A 24168-nucleotide genomic window follows, 5' to 3' on the forward strand; every position below is an offset into this window, starting at 1 on the left:
ACATTCATTCTTTGATTCATTGTATCCTCCAAAGGCTTTCTCCTCTAATTCATGTCGTCTTTATATGTTTGGGCTTGAACTTCATCAAGGTGGTTTTCGTCTCTCTCTCAGTATGTTCTCAATATTAGACGTGTCAGAGGGCAGCTGTAATTGCCATATTGAAAGAAAATATAAAGTAGCACCGATATTAATAACACTGCAGTCTATATACTGCATCATGATCATTCCCACAACCTCTGTACAGATGTTGGATAGACGAGGTGATCAGCAGCGAGTGCTGTTGAATATTGCATCTGGGAAGCCTTAACAGAAGGAAAAGCCATCTGCTACCATCTGGGAACACTTAGTGAGGAATCAATGGAACCACGCTAAGGCATTTCTCTTTCTGAGCCAGGTCATGCAGCTGTGTCGGGGATTTCGCATGCTCCACCATGTCAAAGGCCACCAGAGCTTTGAGTCATCTGCAAGTCACCAGGCATCTGGCCATGGTCACTGGTTAAGATATTTTTATCATTACGCTTAGCGTAGGTGAGGTGCAGTGGCGTAGGAGAAGTGATCTCAGTGAGGCAGTTGTTAGCCAAGCGAGTACAGTCTGGAAGAGATTTCGTTAGCAGACAGCAGAGTAAAGTGCGTGGCGTTGGTGTGTGTCCCCCGCAAGAGCTGTTGGCAGCTTCCTCTTTAGAAGAAGTAGTGATTCATTCTTCCAGGAGCAGACTTACACAGTCCCTGCAGTTATTTTCCTGGCCAAGTTGGAATAGTCTAGATTCTAGATTAGTAATTTATATTACAGTAGTTGCTCGGAAATCCCTCTGTGCAATGTACTTTAGAGGTACAAAGAAAGGGGCAATCCCTGTGCTAATTTGGAGATGTGAGGTGAACAAGAGAGAAATCAAGCAACTTTCTCAGTGTCAGTAGGAGATTCTAGAAAATAATGTGAGGTGAATTAATATCTCCCAAGCACTGCAATAGCATAATTACTCTACATAATAATTTATAGTCATTGACAGATTGTAAAAAGCATGTATATTATGACTTCTGTCAAGAATTTACTGAGTGATTTTATGTTCAAATAAATATATTAAGTTATACACTAAATTGATGGATAAATAATGTCTTTCAAACGTAGTAAATACTTGTAAAGCGGTGCATTGAAAATAGGCACTATAACTGAATTGTCTGTCAAAGGTTTTAATTCAGGTATTTATTTTTATGCACACGCAGCTTTAGCTACCCAGTAAAATTAGTTTGGGTATTATAATTAGATAAATGCATGTTGAGGGTGCTAAAAAGTACAGGTCTCTCCTCCACTAAGTACATCATACTTGCTGGAGTGTGACACTCCAGCCTAATTGAACTCAAAGACCAGTCAGAGCAAGGGATATGGATCTTCTGAGTCCAGCCACTTATACAATCTTCATTTCTCCTCTTCTTCCCTCCCTGACTAAAGAAGCTATCATTGATAAATGCACAGAAATGCCTATATAATTCTAAAACTTGTACTCCGATGGAAGATACAATAAGCAATAATAATTAATAATAATTCCAGTCTGTCAAATAGCATTTGTGAAAGAATAAACTGTAAAATAAAGATTATTTAAAATTGTTGCTGATTGTGTAAGGTGGGCAAATATGTACACATTCAGAATAGGATTTTTTGCTGTTTGTTTAATTTTCTTACTCTTTTTTCACTTCTAAATCTGCATTTGACACTGTGAAGAAAATCGAACATGTTCATTCCACCAGAAGGTGAGTGCTTTGGCTTAGTGCAGAACTGCCTTGTCTAAGGATATTAAAAACCATTTTGTTTTTTATAGGAGAGATTGTATGTTTGTGGGCTTTTCACTGGACTGAATCGTAGCTTCAGAACAGGACCCAGTGGAGAACTGATGGGATCGAACAGACAAGCAACTGAAACACATACTTCACTAGCTTTTCACCACAGCTATTAAGAAGCTTCCAATATGCAATTTTTTGCTAACAGTCTTGGTAAGGATGCTTTCACTGCTTGCTGTGAAACAGAGCAGCCACTCAGCCTTTCCTGTGCCATGCAACACACAGGGTGCATCATATGCTGTTCCCATGTGACCTGGCACATCAAACGTGTCATTTTCATCAGAGAGACATGAGACAGGAGAGAGAGAAATCTGTTTCCTCATTATCGGGCTTATTGTTCCGCATCTACACCAAGTCTTTTTTGGCAAAAAAAATGAATAAAGGGGTCTCAAATTAAACCCGTACTGAGCAGTTTTTGGCTCTCAGCTGATTCCTCTAAGCTGAATTAAAATGCAATATTAAACAATGAAAGAACCATATGTTCTTGTCTCAGGATATTTTAAAAAGAAAATTGTCTACACAGAGCTGACATTCTGTGACAGAAATTGAAAGAAAAGTCATGCATTTAGTCATCACTAACTTTCAGATACCTTGATCCCTAAAAACATGGTTTAGCTAAGAACTAAGTTTTAGCGGCAAATAACCAGAGTAGCATTTAGGACCTCAGGACATGAGGCGGCATGGCAGAGAGTGCCTACAACTTGTGATAACAGTACAAGCCATGGCTTGCAAGAAAGAGAGGCCCAAAGTGTTAGCTAGCTGCTGGCCACTGTTGCCACAGTGCTGATGGGGGATGTTGGTTTTGTTGCTAAATTCCTGCCCTCACTTTTGATACAGAGGTCTTTCCTGTATATTGCATGTAAATGTATAATGCTGTTTATCATAGTTATCACCAAGAGGTATTAAAATATCAATTATGGTGACTGTATTCTTTATTATGTAGAAAGCCTTTTTAGTCTGCATCTAATGTGGGTACAATGGAGTCCAGGATGAACTACAGCAGGATGGATTTAAAGACAGGAGTGCAACCAGCAAATAGGAAGTCCCACAATGGATTTTACCGTTGGAAATCTGGAACATGAGCATTTCCAGCAAGGCTTTGGATGGAATCCTAGACAGGAGGCTTAGAAATACTACCAGGAGAGGAACCAAACCAGGTTTGAAACAAGTATTTGAACATCTACAGGTATGTACATCTTCAGGCTTTTCTGGGGGAAAAATTATTGTACCTTTGCTGTAGGAAATTTAACAAGATACATGAGTAACAGTAGTGTTTTCAGAGAATTGTAAATTCCTATTACCTTCACGCAGTCCAATTCTCACCATATTACTCAATATTTATATTGTGATTAAAAGAAGACGCCCTTTATCTGGCCTTTCTATTTTTAACACCAAAGACTGTTGAAAATCAAATGTTTCATTACATACATCAATACTTCCCAGTCATTTTGAAACAATTATTTTAAATTCATATTTCCCTTTAAACTGTCTTTCATTTTCAACTGACTGTATCTTTTATGTAAGAAGACTGTGAAACTGTTTGTCAATGTGAAGGCAGCACCTGTTCCAGGTCACTGTTCCAGGGCTGGAAAAAGTTGCTGCAGCCCCGGCACGAGTGAGGCATTGTTCCGTGAAGGATGAGTAAAGTGGTTTGCACGGGGCTGCAATCCCAAACTCTCAGTTGTTGTCAGTTTCTGTCTCTGCTTGCAAAGTGCAATATATTTTATAATAGATTTTTAAATTCTCTGTGGAGAGTAATTTTAATTTAGACTTACTGTGCTAAATCGGAATAATAACAACATGGAGAGAGAATAATTCTAGACGTTTCTTGGTATCACATTTTACTTGGCTCATTTGAAATGGCAATAAAATTTTGATTTTATTTATTTTACAGAATCCAAAATGCTGCTGATGCATTGCAAAGTGTAGCAAGTCTTATCTGTGCTCCTGTAACTTATACAGTATGTGTGACTACACTGAGCAGTAAGTCATTAACTCATGTCCTGGATTAACAAACTTTTTGTTAAATCCTCAGAGTTTATCTGTTCTGGCCTCTGGCTTCTTTTTGTGGTTCCTCCAAAGGCTGTTTCTGACAACACAGGTTTAGGAGTATTTTGGACTTGTGCATTGAGGGCTGAGCAGGGACTGCTAACAAAGTCCCATATATTTCTACATTAAGAATCTGGCCAATTTTCTGACTGAAGTTTCATCAATTACATTGTCTGTCTCTGCACATAAACAGCCTGACCCTTAGTCAGAATATTAAGAATAAGGTGTTGATTCTCATATGCCACGTTTTTATTTCCTGTATTTCCTAGAACAGTAAGGGCTGTAGAAATACTGTCTCGTTGTAACTGGTCTTTGCTTGACAGATGGTATGATTTTTTTCTTTACATCTGCTCATATTTTGCACTCATGGGTTAGTGAAAAATCACCATGTTTGCTTTGCCAGGTGTTGTTTATAGCCAAACTCTACTTGGGGTGAGGCAGGACGTACTCACTATGAAAGTTATTTTGTAGCCCTTTGCTGATTCTGCTGAGTTTTCACCAGTATTTTTTTTTTCAGAAATAACCTTCAGAACACTACCGTCTTTTGTTATCAACTTCAGATCATAGTGATTGTCACACACAGTAACAGAAAATATCAGGAGCTAATATTGCACTGAGCATCAGCCAACATGCAGGGTGCATTTACACTGCCATTTTTGCTCAGATTAGAAGTGCATTTTTGAAGTCAGTCTCCCAGTTGTCATCACTGACTTCATCTTGCTTCACATTTTGGAGTGGCATCTGGGCATGCAAAGTAGATTATTTTCAGATGAAACTAAACCAGATGTTTTTCAGAAACACACTCAGTGTGCTCCAGCTACTGACACTCATTCTGCTGACAGGACCAGATTACAACTAGTCCAAAACAAAACCCTGTAAAATGTTTGTGATGTGGGCATGGGGCTCTGTAACAGACAACTGGTTTAGTCTACAATTCTGCCCCACTGGTCACCACTACTTGCAAATGCAGATGTAGCCATGGAGTGGCAGCCATGGTATTTGCAACTTTAAGTTTCTCGAGACTGTACTGTGAGAAATACAGACCAGTGCTTATTTCTGGACCGAGATACCTGGATTCTCAATCACATTGATTACTGTGTCGGCCCTGGTGTCCTTCGTCTTGTCGAGCCACACCCTGCTATTCCCTTCCTTTTCAGTGTACTAATGCCACTGCACCCTCACTTTTCTGTCCTTCAGCTTTGGTTGAAGGGATTTACCTTAATGACCAGGGGCACTTGTTGATGGTGGTGGAAATAAAGAATCGAAAGCAGCAAGAACATCCAGGCTGAAAGATTTACCTTGGAGATTCAGTCTCACAGATGAAGTGAGCCTTTCAAAATGGTGATCCCTTCTGAGAATGGACCTCCAGGTGAGGTCAACTGAGCATTACAAGATTCAGTCTGGTATTACGGAGGGAGGAGCTGATCAGACTATCAGGCCGGTAGACAGTTGTTTCTTGATTTTCATTCTAAAGAGAAATCATCTTCTCCTGCCACTGAAAGGCTGGCTCTGAAGCACTAGCGTGTCCTCCACCTCTTCTGCCACTACTGGATGTTGAGTGTGCAGTGAACTATTGTAATGATCCATTGCAACTGTTCTAGTGATCACCATTCTCTGTGTCTCATCTCCAAGTTTCCTGAAAAGAGCAGGAAGCGACCATGATTCTGCAGGTTTTGTTTGTTTGTTTGTTTTTCCCCCTGTACCACGCTGTACGGCTATGTAGCTGGTTTAAAAGGAGCATTTGAAGTTGTGTTCTCTTGGTGGGTGTGTGGTGGTGTCATCCTGCTGGTGGCCAAAACCACACCAAGAGCCCTTTTCCCCAAATTAAACAAGCAAACATCAAAATCCAGATGCCCGCCCCGCACGCTGTAGCATTGTCTAATCATTTTGTGAATGAAATAAATCAATTAAAGAGAAATGAGCTGCCCTGTCCCAGCAGGGCTACCTTCCTGCAAAAATGTACCCAGAACTCAAAGTTCAGATTCTTGACGGGAATGGTGGTACTTGTACAATTTTACGCCGGGGATCTCTCCGTGAAAGACACCGGGACTAGGAAAAAAGATCAGTTTAAAACTTCCCCAGACTGGTGACTGGAATTCGTGTGCGGAGCAAAATGAGGGACGTGAGCTTCCCGAAGACCCAGGGGCTGCTGTGGCGCCGGGCGCCTGGCTGCCATGAGGGAGGAGGGGAGGCCGGAGCAGCTGTGGTGCCTCGCCCTCAGCCCAAACCTGGAACGGGGGGCTGGTTTGTTCGCACTGGCTTCAGCCCAGGAAACAGTTGCTGTAAATCACAAAAACGTGATTTACATGTGTGAAAAATCCTGGGGATGCGTACGTGCACCTGTATTTGTGTATGTATGCGCGCGTGTATAGCAGGACACGGGTTGTAAAATATCCATTACAAATATATGTGTATGTGCTTATTACTGTGGAGGTATAAAACAGGTATAATATATGTGCACATACCCCCGTACACGCGGACGGCTCCAGGCACGTGCACGCCCACCGGGCTTCCCAAGCGCACGCGGAGGCACACGCCCCTCTCTGCCCCGCCCCCCGCCAACGTCCCCAACCGCCGCCGCCCAGCGCGGGGCAGCCCCGCGTCCCTCTGCGCCCGCCTCCGCCGCCCTACACGCGCTGGGGGCGGGGCAAGGAGCGCCGCGCAGCCAATGGGGAGCGCTCGAGGGGTGCGGCGCGTTCGCGTCCCCGTTCCCGTCGCGCGGCTGCTGGCGGCGCAGCGCGTCGTGCCGTGCCGTGCCGTGCCGTGCCGTGCCGTGCCGTGCCCCGTCCGGCGGGCGGGAGCAGCTGTCAGCGCCGCCGGGCGGGCGGGCTCGGCCCCTCGGTCAGGTGACGGGCGGCCGCCGAGAGCGGCGCGGCTCAGCGGGCCGGCGCTGCCCTGGGCTCCCCTCGTTTCCTTTCGCCTCGCCTCCGCGCAATGCTGGGAGGCTCCGCGGCGGCGGGGATGCTGCCGCGGCCGCCGCCTCTCGCCGCCCGCTGAGCCGCTGCGAGAGGCGCGGTGGGGCCGCCGCCGGGCGGGGCGGTGGCAGGGGCAGGGCGGCAGCATGGCTCCCACCCTGCTCCAGAAGCTCTTCAACAAAAGGGGCGGCAGCGCGGCGGCCCCCCACGGCCGCGCTCCGGGGGAAGGGCCCGCCTTCAGGTGAGCGGCAGGGGCAGGGCGGCTCCGGGCTCGCCGGAACCGGCCCCACGTGTGCCCCGGGGGCTGCCCCGGCCGCGGGGGGCGGCAGGGAGCGGGAGCATCGCTGCCCCAGTCGCCTGCTGCGGGGCCGCAGCGCAGGTGTGCCGGGGCCGCTCTCGGGGAGCCTCCTGTGCGAAGTTTGCGCGGAGGCCGGGAGGGGCCGCCCGCGGGGAGGGGGACCCCGGCGGGGCGGCAGGAGGCACTGCCGCGGCGGGGCGGCTCTGCTCCCGCCTTTCCCTCTCGTTGGATCTCTCAGCCATTTTAAATCCGAGTTGGAGGTGGCACGGTCGGGAGCCGTGGGGCGCTCAGCGCCCGGCCCCTCGGCAGCCCCGGGAAGAGGCGCCGGGCCTGCGCTTTCCTTTGCGTTTGAATATGCGGTTGCTGTGATAACTCGTGTTCAGGCCTCATCAGCACAGCAAAAATAAAGAAATGGCTTAATTGTTGTGACCTAAATACACGTGCATAGACTGGTGACCCACGGAGCATTAAGTACCTTTCGCTGCTCGCTCTGTTTGTGATATCACTAATCTTTGAAGGTGAGATTTAGCAGCTATTGCTGCTTCAGGGCTCGAATATGTAATCTTTATATAATATTGAATTGTTACTGTTTCCAAACCCTCGAGGACAGCATTTTGCTCAGGCTGGTGGTTTGAAGCTTTGTTACTTTTAGCATCTGTTCTGCTCACAAGACCAAACCGGTCCTGGTGAGCACAGTGACTATCACATGCGTGTCTGGTAAGCTCTGTGTCGTTTTTTCTGTTCGGCATGAGTTCACTAGTCTTGTGATCAGATTATATACAGGACTGAGTTGGAATCTGGGCTTTCACTGCTGAAACTGTTAAGAATGGTAAGGGAGAGGGGTGGAAAATATCTTGGTCCACAAAGTGCCATAGTACCAAATATGAAATATCACATTCATGGAGCCATTATGATTTTAAAGATGGTTTGTGTGGGCCATGGCCATGTGCTTGGCCAGAATTGCAAGATTGTGTTAAAAAATGGAGTAAAAACAAAATGGCATTAGGGTTATAAGGTGATTCCTTTGAAAGTGGTAGGATACAGTACTGGTGCTGCATTCATATCAGAGAACAGGGCTGCTGGTGAATTTCAGGAGTCTGTAAAGTCTATATGCTATACTTGGTAGTTAGTTTTTGTGGTGTTTATTCACCCTGTGAATTAAATATCTCCTTTAATTTTGAAAGAAAACAAATATATTTTCCCACATTTAAATGCAGGCGTAATTCCTGACTGTGTTATTTTGCCTTGTATTTAAAATCTTACCAAGTACTCTGTATCAGAGACCAGTGCTCTTCATTCTAGTTTTAAGGTTATTGAATTGATCGAGGATCTCCATGAAGGCAGATTCCTTGTGCAGTATGTCTGCCATTAAAATCAGTAAGATTGCTCCATCTGGAGTATTTTATGAGGTTTAGGTAAAAAATTCCACACTGGCTTTCAGTTTGAATAACATCTAAATGATGTGACAGTTCAAAAACTGTTATTAAAATACTGCTGTAGATATCCATCACTCTTTTTATTCCTTCTTTCCCCCCATTCCCTTGACGTTTGATTAGGTTTTGGCAAACAGGTTAAGTTATTTGAAGCATTTTGTGTGTGTGTGTTATTTTTCTTCCTGTTAATGTTGCATTAAGCTTCTTCCTTATGACTCCTAAATGTGCTGCAACACTTTTTCTTTCTTTCTAGTGATCTGTTGATGACCTGCGGGAGCATACTTTGTAGGTCTTAGAAGCTCTACTACAATGTTTTTAATATTTTGAACAGTAATCTCTATTTGAATGGAGAGATGCAATTGGACCTAAGTAAAAGGGAAGACTTAATCCTTTGGTAGCTTCTCTATTAAGCATATGCTGCTGGTCACTGTTAGAGGCGAAGTGGCAGGATAATTTTCTGTTATAGTGGCAAGACTATATGTTTAAGGATTTTAGTTAGTTTTATTCCCTCATGTTTTGGTTAGTGAGGTCTCTCCATATGCTGTGTGTATTTCTCTTAAGCGGCCCTGGAAGACAAATAGCAGTCTGTATCCTTGGACTTTGAATTTGTTATGAAAGTCTTAAAAGCCAAAGTGTATTCATGTACCGTCCTTACTAAGAGCAATAGCAGAATCACCAGAAATCTCTTTAGTAGATAATACCTCCTCAAATTAACTTCATTTGCTAAATTTTTTCAAGTACATTGTTAGGAAGCTTTGCATTTTCTAGTCTTCCCAGGAACACCAGGAGAAGTTCTGTTAAAGAGGGCCATCAACCAGGCTTGAGGTTTGCTTCTTAACAAGTACCATATGTGCTTGTTCTGCTGCCCCTTCTCTCCTGTAATGGCAGCCAAATCTTGACCAGAGGTTGGTACTGCTTCATCTCTTTGGCTCTGAAGAAAACAGCAAGCTACAAGGTCCATGCTGCTCAGCAGGATGAGCTGGCACAGCCTCAAAGAGAAAGAGACACGGTGCCTATAGCTGAATGTGGAACCACAGGAAATAGTTTCCTGGGTGCATGAGCATTAACATCTTAATTTGGATCAGGAGCGCTCTTTTAAAGAAAACCTCTTGATTGTCTCCACTTATTGCACTTTGGCTTATGTAGCCAAGTGGCTTTGGTGCGTAAACTGGATTCCTGTTGGAATGAATGAAATTAGAAAGTGTGCTTCAACCACTAATGGGTGTTCAGTCCCTGGGACCATACTACTGCTGGTCGAAAGTAAAACCCCAGAACATGTATAGTGTGGGCGTCAGGTCCTTAGCACCAATTAATTCACTCTGTGGATCTAGTCCTGTTGGGCTCCACTACATGTTCACGTAAACATAACCCTTACTTGCTGGGTGAGGAGAAAGTAAATAGGAGGTGTAGATGTTAATATAGAGCTATTAGGATAGTAGGACTTTCTACTGGCCTGCACTTCCCTTCAAAATAATGGAAGTATTAAGTGGTAGAGGACTTTCTACTGGCCTGTGCTTCCTTTCAAAATAACGGAAGTATGAAGTGGTAGAAGGGTAGTAGTTAGAATTGTAGAATAACTTAATTCTTTTTTTAAAGAGAGAAATTACAAACCAAATGGAGAACAGATGGGTATTATTGACATGATAGTGTATTTTTTCTATGCAGTTTTGTACACAGATCTTCAGCTTCTGGTTTCTGTTACTGCTGGTTTTTGCTTCTCTTAACTAAAATATCTATATATGTGTTTGTATATAATGCATACATAAAAATATATGTGTATATATATATGCACACACATACCTTTCAACAAAGACATTTGAATGATTGTAGTTCAATATATTTCTTTTTAGCTTCTATTGCTCTGAGGAAATCCTGATTACTTTGTGAGAAATGTGTATTTATGTGGCTAAATTCCCCTAATATTTTTTATTTCCTTATCAGATGTTACTTGCCTTGCAAGATTGATTTAGGGTAGTTTGTTTGTATGGGGTTTTGGAGTGCCAGCAGGGTCACGTGCTCAACAGAATGGCAGCTCCCCATTAATTTTAAATTTTAGGGATTAAGTGGAGTATTTTATAAGCATGTGATATCTCAAGACTAGAATGTCTCAAGTGCTAAGCGTATCTTTGAGTAAAGTATTGGGGGATGGTTTTAAAGAAATTGATATGGGTTGTGGATAGTTTGATTGTACTTACATCTATAGCAGTTCCTCTGTAATTGTGCTTACCCTACTCTAGAATGAGATTTCACATCAGTGCTTTTCTGTACTTTTCAACATGAAAGAATGGTGTTATCCTTAAACTGAGGGCTAATGTTTCACACTAATTTCAGTCTTTGATAGGTTGTGTATGGTGTTTGTGTGTTGTTTTGTTTTGTTTTTTTTGTTTGTGCCTTGGAGTTTTTGGAAGACTGTGCTTTCACTGCTGAGTGTGTAATTTCTGCATTGCAACCTGTGATGAAATTTCTTTGGTATGTGTAGTGAAGGAATATTGTTAGGGAATAATTTCATTTTATGTGGATTCTATTTTAAAAAAAAATTGTGTTATTTCAGCTGTGTCTGAAATTTGCAAACGGGCTGTTTCTTCAGCTTTAAATATCAGCCAGCTCCTTCTGGTGTCTATAATGGAGAGGGTGTCTTGTTGTAACTGCAGGATATCTATCTGGTAACAGTTTGTTAGCTTTGGTATATGAGATCATTTGTTTGGCAACTGATACTAGTGATTCCTTTGGTCATACCACTGAAATGCTTGGTGAGATCCTACTTGGTAAGCATTATTTCACGGCATTTATTACCAGTCTGGCAATGTTCCACCTTCTGAAAAAGGAAAGAAAGCAGTAGTGAGCTTCGAGTCTGCTTGCATGTCAGTTTGTTAAAATTAAACACTCCTCCTCAGTAAATTCTCATAGCCTAATTCTGTTTCTCTTGGGCTTCTTGTAGCATTGTAGACATCTACACAGCAATAATGCTACTGGGCACCCATGTACATCTTCATACATGGAAATATCATTAAACATGTGGCTGTAAACCCTTTAAAAAGCATTTGAAAGATAATCACTATTTTACATGCTGTAGAAAGGGTGATGCAGCCCAGGGCCAGATCTGAGCATGGGGACAGGGAAAGTTAAACAAGTGTAAGTCACGTACCTCTTCACTGACAGCTGAAGTGGAGCCTTAAGAGGTGCAGCATTATACTCTGCTGTGGCATTAACCCTTCCTTGGTAATGAGAGGTAAAGAATAAGTTCTGCAGAAAGAGATTTAGTACAGTCTCACTTAAGAAAACAGCTTAGAGAGGAAGTGATTGAAAGTATGGTCTTTTGAGGTGGAAACCCACGCTTCTAGCCTGGGGCTATTTTGAAGGAAAACAAACCCCAAGTCGTCTTTTCAGCTTTTAGGAACCAAGGCCATTTTCCTTCTAAAGTTATTTGGATCTTCCTTCTCTTACACATTGCTGTCTTCTAGATTTTCTCTGAGACTAACTCTCATTTTCTCTTGAAGTTGCAAGAAGACACCACCTTCTTTTGTCTTTTTTAATTTTTCTCTCTCCACAGATGGCTAAAAAACTGTGTGGAAATGCATAAGCTACTGACATTCTGAGAGGGATGGATGTACCTTGGTTATTTAATTTAATTCCATGAAAAGATGCATTCTTACCCGACTGATCAAATTGGTTTTGCCATTGGGTTATCTTATTTCTGATTTACAAGTAACTTATCCATGTGGCATAACCAGCTAGTAGTGTATTTCCTATGCACCTGACTCTTAAATTGATGTGTAGTTGGATAGTAGGTGCTTGATTCCTTATTCTTAGGGTACTTTTGCTGTTTACATGTCCAAAACTGGGTAGGTGAGTATTCTGCCACATACTGGGCTCAGTAGAAAGTGATTTGGGGAATGGCAGCAACAGAAAGCCTTGGAGCTACCTTCCCTTGTTGGTAGCACCATTTAAAGCAGAATACACTACAATCTAAACTGATGCTAAAGCTGTAGGGAATACTTGTCTCTTAACATAAATGGATTGATGTGAGAAAATAGAGCTACTTGAGGCTGAAAAATGTGGACATTCATTCATAAAAGTTGGATTCGTAGAGAAACTTTTTAAAATCTGATGCAGAGCTTTATTACCAGTAGAGGCTGCCTTCATATAAACTTATGTAAACTTCATAACTTTTTATATGTAAACTTAGTTGAAGTAGCAGAATAGCTTTATTAAAACTTGAAAGGAATGTAAGAGGTTTGACAAAAATGTTGTAATCATTAGTCACCGTGTCATCCCATGTTGACATAGTGGGATGTAGGTCTTCAGTGCATTGTAGTGGCCTTTAGCTGTAGCTTTGGTCTGAACAGTGAGTAACAGGAGACCAAAAGCCCAGCGAGAGTAGATGTGACAAAATAGCTGGGGTCAGAGGGGCCAGAAAATGGAGCAATTGTTTTCGTAAAAGGAACTTATTTCTTGTTCTGGCATTTCAGTAATATTGAAGCTGCTGAGGACTTCTTTTGCAAATTGAATTATTTGGATTAATACTGACTACCTGTGCTACAAACCTGGGTGACATACCTGTTCCTTTAGGTATTCCTCTGATGCTAAGAATTGCGTGCTTTCAGCTGTAATCTAGTTTGCACCTTAGTGATGTTCAGGGATAGCTTCTGAAGAGAAGGTTCAGTTTTAGAGCCATGTTTTGTGTTTTATATTTGTCAGCAGTTGTGTCTACTAAGTACACCCTTGACTAAGAGCACACTGTCATCTTGCATGCAACTTAAACAAAGTGTTGTAAGAATGTTCCTATGCTATCCTAATTATCAGTCTTTGCTATGTGGAGGTTTCCATGGGTACACTTCTTAAGCAAAAGATGAGGAATGCAGTTCTGTAGAATAGTAGTTAACAGGCTCCCTGGATATAATAGGCAGAAAAGGAGGGCTTTGAATTGGGTGCTTGTGTGTGAAGACAGCACATGTGTCTGTCTGCACCTTTGGGTGCACTTCCTGCAATCCTGTCAGGTTGCTACTGATCTGACTGACAGGCATGGACATGGTTGTTCACCCCTGCCTGTCATGAATCATCTGTGTGTGTGCTCTGCCTCCGCTTCTTAATCTTCAGGCTCAGGTTCTTCTCTGTTCTGCTTTCTCAGCCTAACAGTGCTTACTGCCTCTCTTCACTCAATTTGCCTTATTTGTATGTGCTGTTTGCTTGAATACCGTAGCAATGTCATTGTCTTTTATGCAAGATTGAAGTAAAAAGACAGGCTCCTGCGCAGACTGCAAGGCAAAGCATCCTTCTGAGGACGAGCTTAGGAGTTTCAGTAATAGTGCCTGCACCTTCCCCACTGCAATTAGGGCAAGTACAGGTGCTTTTACATGACCAACGGCCAAAATATCTGTTTTGTCAGTCAGCACGCTTCCTGGATATTGGTGAGATGCTTAGATTTGTACTGATAAATGGGCTTGAAGGCTTTACATCACACTTGCTGCTGTTAAAACTGACTCATGATTTTCCTTCCATAGACTGCGCTGAAGTGAAACTTGAGCTGTGTGTGATGTAATTACTGAATCAGCGTGGAGCTTTCTCTGCAGCATGTTCTCACCTCAATGCAATACACTTCAACTTTTCTTCTCCAAGGTGCTCAGTTGAGTTTCACGCGTGCTAATGAAATCAGCTGTATTAACTAAATGATCAGACAATATTTATTTACTTTTCTAATAGAGGTGCTAACAGGCTGAATTTGGTATCAGCACTTTCAAGTTACAAATCTGAACACTTCAGAAATTTATATTTTATGATGAAGCCAGGAAGTTTCTTACAATAATAACTTAGCTTTTATTGTCATTAAGTTTACTGACTTATGAAAGGAAACAGTGGCTTGAATGAACTTGGTGCTCTGGATTTCTGTGTAGAGTCTTTGTACTGAATTCTGAATCTGGATATTATCTAACATCTGAAATTGCTCAAGTCTGGGGGCTGACTATGTGAATGCCCAGTTGCAGGAGTATGGAATATGAGTGAAGTACATGAGATGATGTTTTTGAAGGAAACCCCGGAGAGAATGAACTACAAACTGTTGAATACATAGTTCTAAGCAGATTATTCTGAAATTGTTATTCTTTCACTCAATGTGGATCTTTTTCCAGAATTTAATATAATGTTGTAATGTCAAAAACCTCTGTGATCTTGAAGAGCCAGTTATGGATTTTTTTATCTGCAACTCAAAGGATAAGCTTATATTCAGACAGTTTTTTATGTCTATCTTCTGTTTTTCTGCATGGGCACATGAGCTCGTCCAACTATCGCTGATCAGTTGAGTGCTTGTATCTGTCATCTTTCCTTGCCTTTCCTTTCATGTTCCCACAAAATGACCTCCTAAAATCTTCACATTTAACACTGCTCTCTAACTTACACTCTAAAATGGGTTGTGCTTTTTAAGACACATCCTACTATAGGAAAGGTCATGAGTCTTTTGTTTCTGAAGCCCTGGCTTGTTTAACATGACTGGGTTTAACAAGCTAGGCAGAGACTTGTTAAGCTGCTGGAAAGGAAGGCTGGTGACCTCTAGTGCAGGCACAAGAAAGAAATGAGTTAGATGCGGAAATCACTTTGCCCTGCTGTATTGCAGCAGGGTTAGTCTGTGTGTGTTAAGGCTCTGGTCTTGGCAAATGGCTGCAGTGGCACAAGGTGCTATTGCATTCTCCCATGCCGTGCTGTAATTGGTTACTTGCTGGACATTTGTCGCTTCCACCGTAGCAATGATACAGTGTTGGAGCCCTCCTTGGTCTTATCTGTATAAAGGCCAGTGCTATAACCATCTCTTGCAGTAGTTAGTGTTAAGCTGTCAGACTTTATGCAGAAACGGTTATGGAAGGCTCATGTGTTCTAGCCCTCAGCTGCATTGAGAAAGCTGGAATATAGAGCTAGGAACTGGTAACTGCTTCAGTTCACTTGGCAGATGACTGTAGTGACATGCATCTGAGCTCTTAGTTGACCTTGGCTTTTAGCCTGTAGGAAGGTTGCTCTCACATGGTAGCCAGCTGAAACAGCTTGAGGAGTGCCAACCTCTGCCTCACCAACTTTTAAGAGCTTCTAAATCACATCAAGTTAAAGAGTTGGAAAGATTAACCCTCTCTGATTGTAAAGATATTTATGACATCTGACTGTGGATATACAGCATGCTTACTAGGCACTAAAAAATTTCACATGTGAGTCCAAGTTCTAGAATGGGTAACACCTCATGACTGTTTGGGAGACTCAAGGATATATAAGTCATCCAATGTGGACTAGATTGGAATACAGTTAAGTTCAGAAGCAATTCAGGTACTAAATTTCTTGTGTTCAGGAGTTCCTGTGTGCAGTCTTACAGACAGGAATATGTTTGGGAATGCTTTTGAATGGAACTAGTACAATAATGCATATTTGAAATGCAGCTTTTTCTGTTTGTCACTTTAAGGTGGCACTTAGTAACTGTAAAATGCGTATGTATAGCTGAACTGGATAATGGATCCAGTGGTAAGTATGTAATGGAGAGGAAAATGAGAACAGAATATTGCATTTTGTAGTGGACATGGGTTTTCTGAAGCAATCGGTCAGGTCAATGAATCTGTGTACACATTGACACTACATCTGCCTGATTTCTTTCTAAGCAAAAAAACACAGGTAGAATGTCAAAGATGACTTGAACCTCTGAATTAAACATTGTTTACTGCTTAAATAAATAATTGCATATTTGTATTGAAATGCGGCATTGGCATGTGAACTAGAGACCTGATTGAAGCAGCGACTTTTCATTTGCATTAGTGAAGCATTAAAAGTTTGCTATGGTATAAACTTCATTAGAGTTGTATGCTTGGGTCATGTTTTGACTAAAAAAGAAAGTTGGAGTTTAGTTTGTTTTTTCAATGAAGTTGTCCTGAATCTGTAAATGTTAAGAAGGCTTGTGGTGAGTCTGCTCTGGTAGACTTCATCTTGGGAGAAAGTCAGGTCCATTATAAAGGACTTTCTTATACGATGTTTTATTGGGGAACACTGAAGGAGCTTGACCAATTCTTACCTTCTCATGAGGAGAAAGGTTTCTAATTTGTCTAACTAGATAATTGCTACATAAGCTTGCTGACTGAAATTTTAATTTGTTTCTGTCACTGAATCTTCAATGTGTGAAGCATTTTCCTATTACATGACAAGGTTGCAACTGGCTCTTTTTCCCTTTTTTTTTTTTTTGTTCCCCCAAATATTTTATGATTGACAGACTACTATTTGGCAGCCAAATCTTAACATGTTACTAGGTGTGGTCAGCTGTAATTATGTATGAACCTGGCTGTATAAACTTTTAAGTCTAATATAATACCAGTATTTTTGAGAGAATGTTTAGGATCCTATGTGAGTAGTTAGAGCAGTTGACCTGCTTTAAGGAGGAGACTATTTCATAACTTAATGACTATTTATACATTCAAAGTCCTACGCAATTGGTGGTAAATAGAACGTAACTCTCCTGCATAGTGTCTTGCAGCAAGGTTAGGTTTACCCATGCCAGTCAGCTGCTGGACTGTGGTTTGGTTGGTTGGTTTAGTGTGTAGCCTTTTTCATTGAAAAGGTATTATGGTATGAGTGATTTAATTACCCTGGTCTGATGTACAGGGTCCTAAGACATGGCTCCTCCTTCTCTTTCCAGTGAAATTTGAAAATAAATTTATATAGCCTTTCAAGATTCCGTGCTCGTTACTGGAAAGCTACCTTCTGTGCTGTCTACAAGAGAGGGCTAAGGAAAGTGTTTTGGATGGAATAGACAAATTATTATAACAACAAGAGGAGCAAAACATATTTTTGGCTATAACTAGAGAAAAATGCCGGAGCTGACGTTATATCCGTCCATGTTATCACTTCATTCAATCTGAGTCAGGATTTCCTGGCATTCATCTAGACAGAGGCAATGGACTTTGCTGTTCATGCCATAGCAACTTTGGGAGATCAAGCATGGCTTCTTGTGTACATGTTCTTTCCCATAGCCCGTATCAGTAAATTTTCATAAATATTCAACATACTTTTTTTTTCATTCTTTCCATGATTATTGCAGAGTAACTTTTCAGTTAAAATCTCCATTTTGAAATAATCAAAAACTGCTCTTAGAACAGTTAAATATAACCATTTACAGAGGGCTCACCAATATGTTAGCTGATCAAAAAAACCTGGGCTGGTTCAGCACTCAGCACTACTAGAGAGCCATACCTGATATCTTTGATTTCATATATTATGATTTTGTGAGGATGCACCTGGTACCAGGAAATTGTGTTGCTGCATATGCACTTTTGGGTGCACTTCTGAAGCAATTTTGCTTGGAAGAAGGGTAGGGGGTCCCTGGGTAACGCTTCCCCTTAGCCCTGCTTGACAGCGTTCTCTTGTGCAGCGGGGGAGTGTGTTCTGAACAAGGACAAGGAGTGGCTTGGCAATGCTTTCCACACCCCTGGAGACAGTACCTGAAACTTATTTGGCTGTAAAGTTTGAGAGAGAATGCTGTGTCTTCTGAAGTTTACAAAGCCCTCTTGTGAACATAGCCTTTTCATAGCAGGAGTGGAGGAAACCCATAAATAAATCGTTTCTGTTAATATGCAGATGTTTTTAGGTACTTTGAATGAAGGTGTTTGTGTGTGTTTTAGCAAACAGTATTTTTTCATTTAACTAGAAAAAACATCAAACGTTGTTCATATTGCTGTATCAGTTGGCATTAATATGTATTTACTTATGTCTAAAATGATATTGTTTCTTAGTTATGTTTTTATTATTATTTTCATATTCTAAAACTATTCCTTTGAACAGATGCTTGAAAGCTGTATATAAACTTTTTCTTCCTAAAAAAAATTAAAAAAAATAGGGCTTTACAGAAGAGGGAGAAGGAACAGGAAAGAGCAGGCAACCAAACCTGTGCCTCAGGATACCGCCCCTGAGGTGTGGTGGGGATGTCTGAGCTGGCCTGCTCATTTAGGTAGCAGATATTAAGGTCTGAGATCTGTCAGTGCTTTCATACAGTGCTGAAATGCAACAAGAGCTGCTACAGTGTTATAAATACCAGATTCTGCCTTGTGTTATTGCTCAAAATTTTCCTTCAGCTGTGCAATGTGTAGTTCTTCCTTCTGCTCAAGAGAAGGTGGGGAAAAGCAGAGGCAGTAAAGCTGGTAGGATGAGAGATTTCTATTCATCTCATTTTCTGGCAGAGGCGGTTCTCAGACGTGCCTTGGCAGTGTCTGTATTTAGTAGCTGTGTTCCTGGACGCTGGCCCAGTCACATGGTGCCGCTGGAACAAGTGACATGGGAATGATGCCTGAGCTAAGACGTGGTGCTGGGTGCTGGAGGAGGTGGGGTGGCTCAGCTGGCCAGTCGGCCTGCGCCCCAATTCTCGGCAGAGGTGCTGGACCCTGCACCACCTGCTGCCGTTTGGCTCAACCTGTTTGGCTCCAGTAGAAGCTGGAAGCTGGTTACTGGAGGTGCCTTTAAAACCTAAACAAGAAAACAAAACCAAACCAAAACCCTTCAGTTCTTTTAAAAATATAAATATTATTACTATGAAACTTCTTCTGCAAAATAGTGGACTTAATTTAGATCAACTGAGCTCACTGGCTGTTAGAAGCTATGGGGGTTAGGGAGAAAAGTGGGATGGAAGGGGGAGAGTTGATTAGGGCTAAGCAAGGCTTTCTGTACTGAGAGAAAGACTAGGTGATGGATCTATAGTGCTAATCTGATTTCACACTTCAGATTTCTTTGTTTAAAGTCCTAGTTTAACAAAAATAAACACACTTTTCTTAATACACAAATACATGTTTTCTTAAATACAAATATATGCACTTTTTTGTGCAATTACAAGTCTTGAGCTCTTTGCTAATGAGGAATTCCATTTCTGGCGCTAGTAACTGAGAACACTGTCTCTGTGCTGTTTATGGTACTACTTAACACATTGTACTTGTCGGGGTTTTTGTTGAGTTATGTGTGTGGTGTGTTTTGTGTGTGGTGTTTGTTTTTTTGTTTGTTATGTGTGGGGGGGTTTTGTTTTGTTTGTTTAGGTTTTTTTACATTATCACTGAGGTACTGTGTGAAACCTAGCTCCCAAACTTCTGACTTGGAGATAAGCCAATGAATAGTGAATCCAAACTTGTGAAGTTGGCTGAGTTGTGAAACACTGGTTTAATAGACTGTTCTTGATGTTTGTGGAAAGCTGATGTGTGCAATTTATGGTGACTTTAACTTGTATGGATCTGTTTGTTAGCCTCTATAAGGTATGTGTGGATTTCGTGGTGATTTTTTGTGTGTGCATGTGATGGCATTGCTTTCTAGCAACAAAGATGAAAAATACTTCCAACCTTGCAAAAATCCAGTATATTCTCCTCTACTAAGACAGGAGTCTGTGGAATTCTAACTTTTCAGTGAACAAACATATCAAATGTTTTGCTTTTCATACAGTAACATATTTTTCTTAAAAAAAGGTCACCTTTCTGTATAGTGATCTGTTTCAAGAATTTTATTCTTCTCTACCAAAACTTTTCTACAGGAAAACCTAAACTGAAAGAGAGAAGTGCTGCAAATAACATGTTCTTTCATTTGTTGCGTGACTAACCTGCAATATATCCTGCCTAACTTGTGTGAAACTAGTAACTATGTATCATACTTGAACAAGGTTGTTCATCCGAGGTTAATAGTGCTTTACCATATTAGGACTGCTTTAGATCATGGCAGAAGAAGAATGTGGTGTGGCATCAGCATAACTCTTCCATATCCAAGGTTTTAAAAAGAGGAGTGATGCAGGGTAAATAGTTCAAATTGGGAGGGAGGAAGGGAACCCACATCAACTACATAAGCTATCCAATGGACTAAAAGAGGGAAATTCATAATTAAGCAATCCAAAATAGATTCTGCTTCACCTTTAATCATGTGTTTTGGCACACATCCTGGATGTCTGGGTCGTAGGCATTTTTTGTGTATCAATTTTGCTAAGTGTATGTTTTGCAAAAACAAGTGCTCACTGAAACAGCAGGTATGATTCAAACTTTCTGTTTTCCCACATTTTTTCTGGTCTGCTTGTAAAAGTTGTTTGGAAAATAAAACCTTGCTGGGGGCTCTGCAAATAATCTGTTAGATTTGAAAACAGTGCTCAAGTTTTAGTGGACAACTGTGACTCCTACGGAAAATTATTCTTAACTAGATAACTCCATCATATATATGTCCTCTTCCCCCACCCCAAATTTTCTTGTTGAAGTATTACCTTGAGTTGAAATCATTTAGGCAATTGTCTTGCAGTGGAGATGAAGGACAGGAAATGACCTACAAGCAGAGCAGGTGACATGCTGTCACATAGCCTAGAAAAAGAGTGATTAACTCTGCTTCCCAGAGGATTATATCTGGAGAGAAGGACACTTTCTTCTATTTTCTGTATCTACTTCTTTAACTCAGGGTGTTTTTCATGTGTGGGTTTGCATTTCTTTCAGAAACCGTTCTATGGATTTTTCGGTGATAATTCCCCAGGTATTTTGGGACTTATAGTATCCTACAGATGAGACAGAGTTGTGAAGTGTGTCTGCTTAATAAGCTTATAGGAGTTCCTAGTTCTAGTCTCTGATGTGAATCAAGTATTTTGGTCATTTAACCGAATGTTTCAGAATTTTGTTTTTGTTTGTGGAAAAGATAGGACAGAAGTGAAATGCTATCCATTGCTGATCTTAGTGTAGGAACCTGGCCATCAGTTGCTTGTTCCATTTGCACTTCAAAGGTGACTGTTTAAAAAAGTCCTCCTCAATGAGGTGAAGGCTAGGAGTTGCCCTCTCCTTGATCTTTGAATAAGGTGAGAACAGGCTAAAGCTTTTCATTAGTTTCCCTCACTTGAAAGGAGGAATTGTGATCTGGTACTTGTCACTACTCTGGGAATTGAAGCAGAGGGGTTTTGTATTGCTATAGGCTTCCCTCTGCAACTGAGCGAGTTGTCAAACCTCACCTTGCTCTAGTTTTCTGCTTGACTTTTGTCCAGTGTTTAGAGGTTGGGGTTTACTGAGATTACAAAATCCTTTTAAGAAGGGTGCTGTGCTATTTGGCAGGTAGCACGTAGCACTGGGTTTTGAAATCTTACTGTGTTTTCTAATTCTACTGCTGTATTATTGTGAGACCATTAGCCAAGTTATTTTCCCTTTTTTAATTTGGAAGGGAAATAGCACTACGGCTGTTATCTTACAAAACGTCTAAAACTTTACTAATGGCAGGGGGAAAGCTGTGTAAGACATGAATTATGAGCAGACGTGTGGATAACTTTTTTTAAAGCAGGGATAGGGAAGAGGACTTTTGTTCTGCAGTGGAATTACCTGAGTCTGAAGAAAATGTCATGTTCCTTTGTTCTGTTTGAAAGCTTAAATTTTCTTGGTCAGAAGTATTTCATTAGGTATTTTGGTCATCAGTACTGCCATTAAATTGGTTTAATAGTCATATGACTATAAATTCTCATCAAACAACTTGATGTCTGTGACAAACTTGTTTTGGTGGTTGTTTTCCCTTTTCAAAAAGCTTTTCAAAACAGTAGTTTCAAATTCTTGGCCAAGTGTAAATACTATTTGTTCTTAAAAGTAAAAGCATTACAGCACAGAATATCTAGTGTGTTTCTTGGTGTTGGTCATTTCTTTTTAAGTGATAACCATATGGCAATGATGACAGATTCTTATTTGCTTCTAAGCTATATGGGGTTGCTAGGGGTTGTCAGATGACACTTGCTCACATGAGAGCCATTAACAGGGTGTTGTAGCCACTGTTAGAACAACCTTGCAACTAAGGGCGAGTCACTGCAAAAGCAACTATGCTTTTTATTTTTTTAAGAGGCCATATGGTTGGGTCTTGTGACTACATAATTGCCAGCTACCTAATCACATACCAGGAAACAAACATAGTTAAAGTCAATATTAGCTGTTGTATCTGCTACAGCTTTGTGCCAGCCCTGGTAGGAAAATCTCTAACAGCAGCAAGAGCAAGTCTGCGATGGCTTCTGAAACTTGAAAGTCATGTCTACTCCTCTGCCTCGAATAACTGCAGCAATACATTAGCTACAGCTGTCTTTCCGCATTAATGGCTTATAGAATATATGAAGATCTCTTCACCTTTTTTTCCCCTAACAGGAAATTCAGCAGGCTACGCTCCTGTATAGGGAAGAAAGCTGATGGCAAATTACCATTGCTGATGTTGGATCTCTAGTAGAAAAACCAGCTTGAGGCTGTATCTCTTCAGTGGTTATTTAATTTCCTTGAGGGAGCTTTACAAGAGGATTTGTAGCAAAAGAAAATGTGTGGGGGTACTTCAAAAGCTACAAATGGCACAGGGGGACAAATAGAAAGAGAAAGAAACAGCAACGATGTACTACTTGGAAAGAATCTATCTTGTACAAAATTGGATGAAAGGATTAGAAAATCTTTGAGAGACCAAAATGTCAGCTGTGTGAGCAAAGTGACTAGACTGCTGCAAAACAGGTATGCATGTAACTTTTTGATATATGATTTTCGATGGAGAATGGACATTTTTAGTTGCTATTAGTTTTATGATCATGTGCCTGAAAGGCTATTTTGTACATAATTGCAAGTTCTATTAGAAGATTATTCTTGCTGATGATGGTGACTGATACTCCAGAAAGTCTTCCCTGTTGTTTGAAACTGAATCTGCATTCTTGACTCTGACGTGTAAGATTTATGTATATGCAAACTGCAGCATGCAGGATAATTGCCTTTCTTTTCTGTTAAGGTTAAATAATCTTACCTTCTCTTTCTAGTTTTCTAATTAGTTTCCCGTCTCTATTTTTTTTTTTCCCCCATCTTCTGTGCGAGTGGGTCCAATAGTAACAGTTTGCAGAACAGGAAGGAGAGAATGCTGTGAAGTGGGGGAAGAATGGAGAGGGGAACCCTCTGCTTTCCTTGTAGATGACCTCTAGATCAAACATTACATTAATCTGGACTATGAATAGTGTTTCTTTGACTTCTTTGTGGTGTTTTTTCAGGCGTGTGCCAGCATGTCTCCAATGTCTGAGCCTCTGCTGCTACGTAACTGTGTTGAAAATGTGGTTCGGGGCAACTTTTTCCAAATTCTAATACCCAAAGGTGCTAAATAAACATTCTACTTCCAGGATTGCTGATCTAAGAAGCAGAAAAATATATGTTTCAGCCTTTTTATTTTTCTAGCCTATAGATGTTGCACTGGAGTAGTGAGTGGTTCGTCACTTTCAGAAATGTTTTAAGATCAGCTGAAGTAGTTTTTGAATATAAAGAAATAGGTCACTCCTCAGTTATTGCATGTATGCTGATTAATATAAAAATGAACCAAAAGCTTCCTTTGTAAAGATTAGGGTTTGGAGATCTATATTAACTGAAATTACTGATTTAAGGCAGAATAGGGCAAACTTTTTGTGGCTTTTTTTCCAGAAAAAAATTAGTCTGCTTCCCCTAAGTGAGATCTTGCCTCCATGTTGCATATCTGTAAGGGAAGAAGTGTTGAATAAGCCAAAGGGAAGTAGCTTATATGCCAAAGTAAGAGAAAATGAGGGAAACTTAAGCTTAATATGGAATCTGGGGAAAAAAAACTTGGCAGGATATCTCTAAGCTATTCCAAACTTGTGACTGTAGTGTTTTAGTGTCTTTAGTAGACCTAGTTTTCC

General features: G+C 41.1%; 1 protein-coding gene across 4 annotated transcripts in view; it reads left to right on the forward strand.

Moving 5' to 3' along the window:
• Nucleotides 1–6908: 6908 nt before the first annotated feature.
• FNIP2 (folliculin interacting protein 2) overlaps nucleotides 6909–24168 on the forward strand; it is a 52632-nt gene continuing 35372 nt past the window's right edge. For 3 of the 4 annotated variants that reach the window (XM_065633996.1, XM_065633997.1, XM_065633998.1), the window contains exon 1: nucleotides 6909–7038. In XM_065633996.1, the coding sequence (XP_065490068.1) occupies nucleotides 6944–7038 (95 nt within the window). In that variant the 5' untranslated portion in view covers nucleotides 6909–6943. Of the gene's footprint in view, nucleotides 7039–22808; nucleotides 22994–24168 lie in introns of those variants that run through there. The other variant, XM_065633995.1, reaches the window with a different exon arrangement.

Source organism: Caloenas nicobarica, chromosome 4 (assembly GCF_036013445.1).
Source record: "Caloenas nicobarica isolate bCalNic1 chromosome 4, bCalNic1.hap1, whole genome shotgun sequence".
Lineage (NCBI taxonomy): Eukaryota > Metazoa > Chordata > Aves > Columbiformes > Columbidae > Caloenas > Caloenas nicobarica.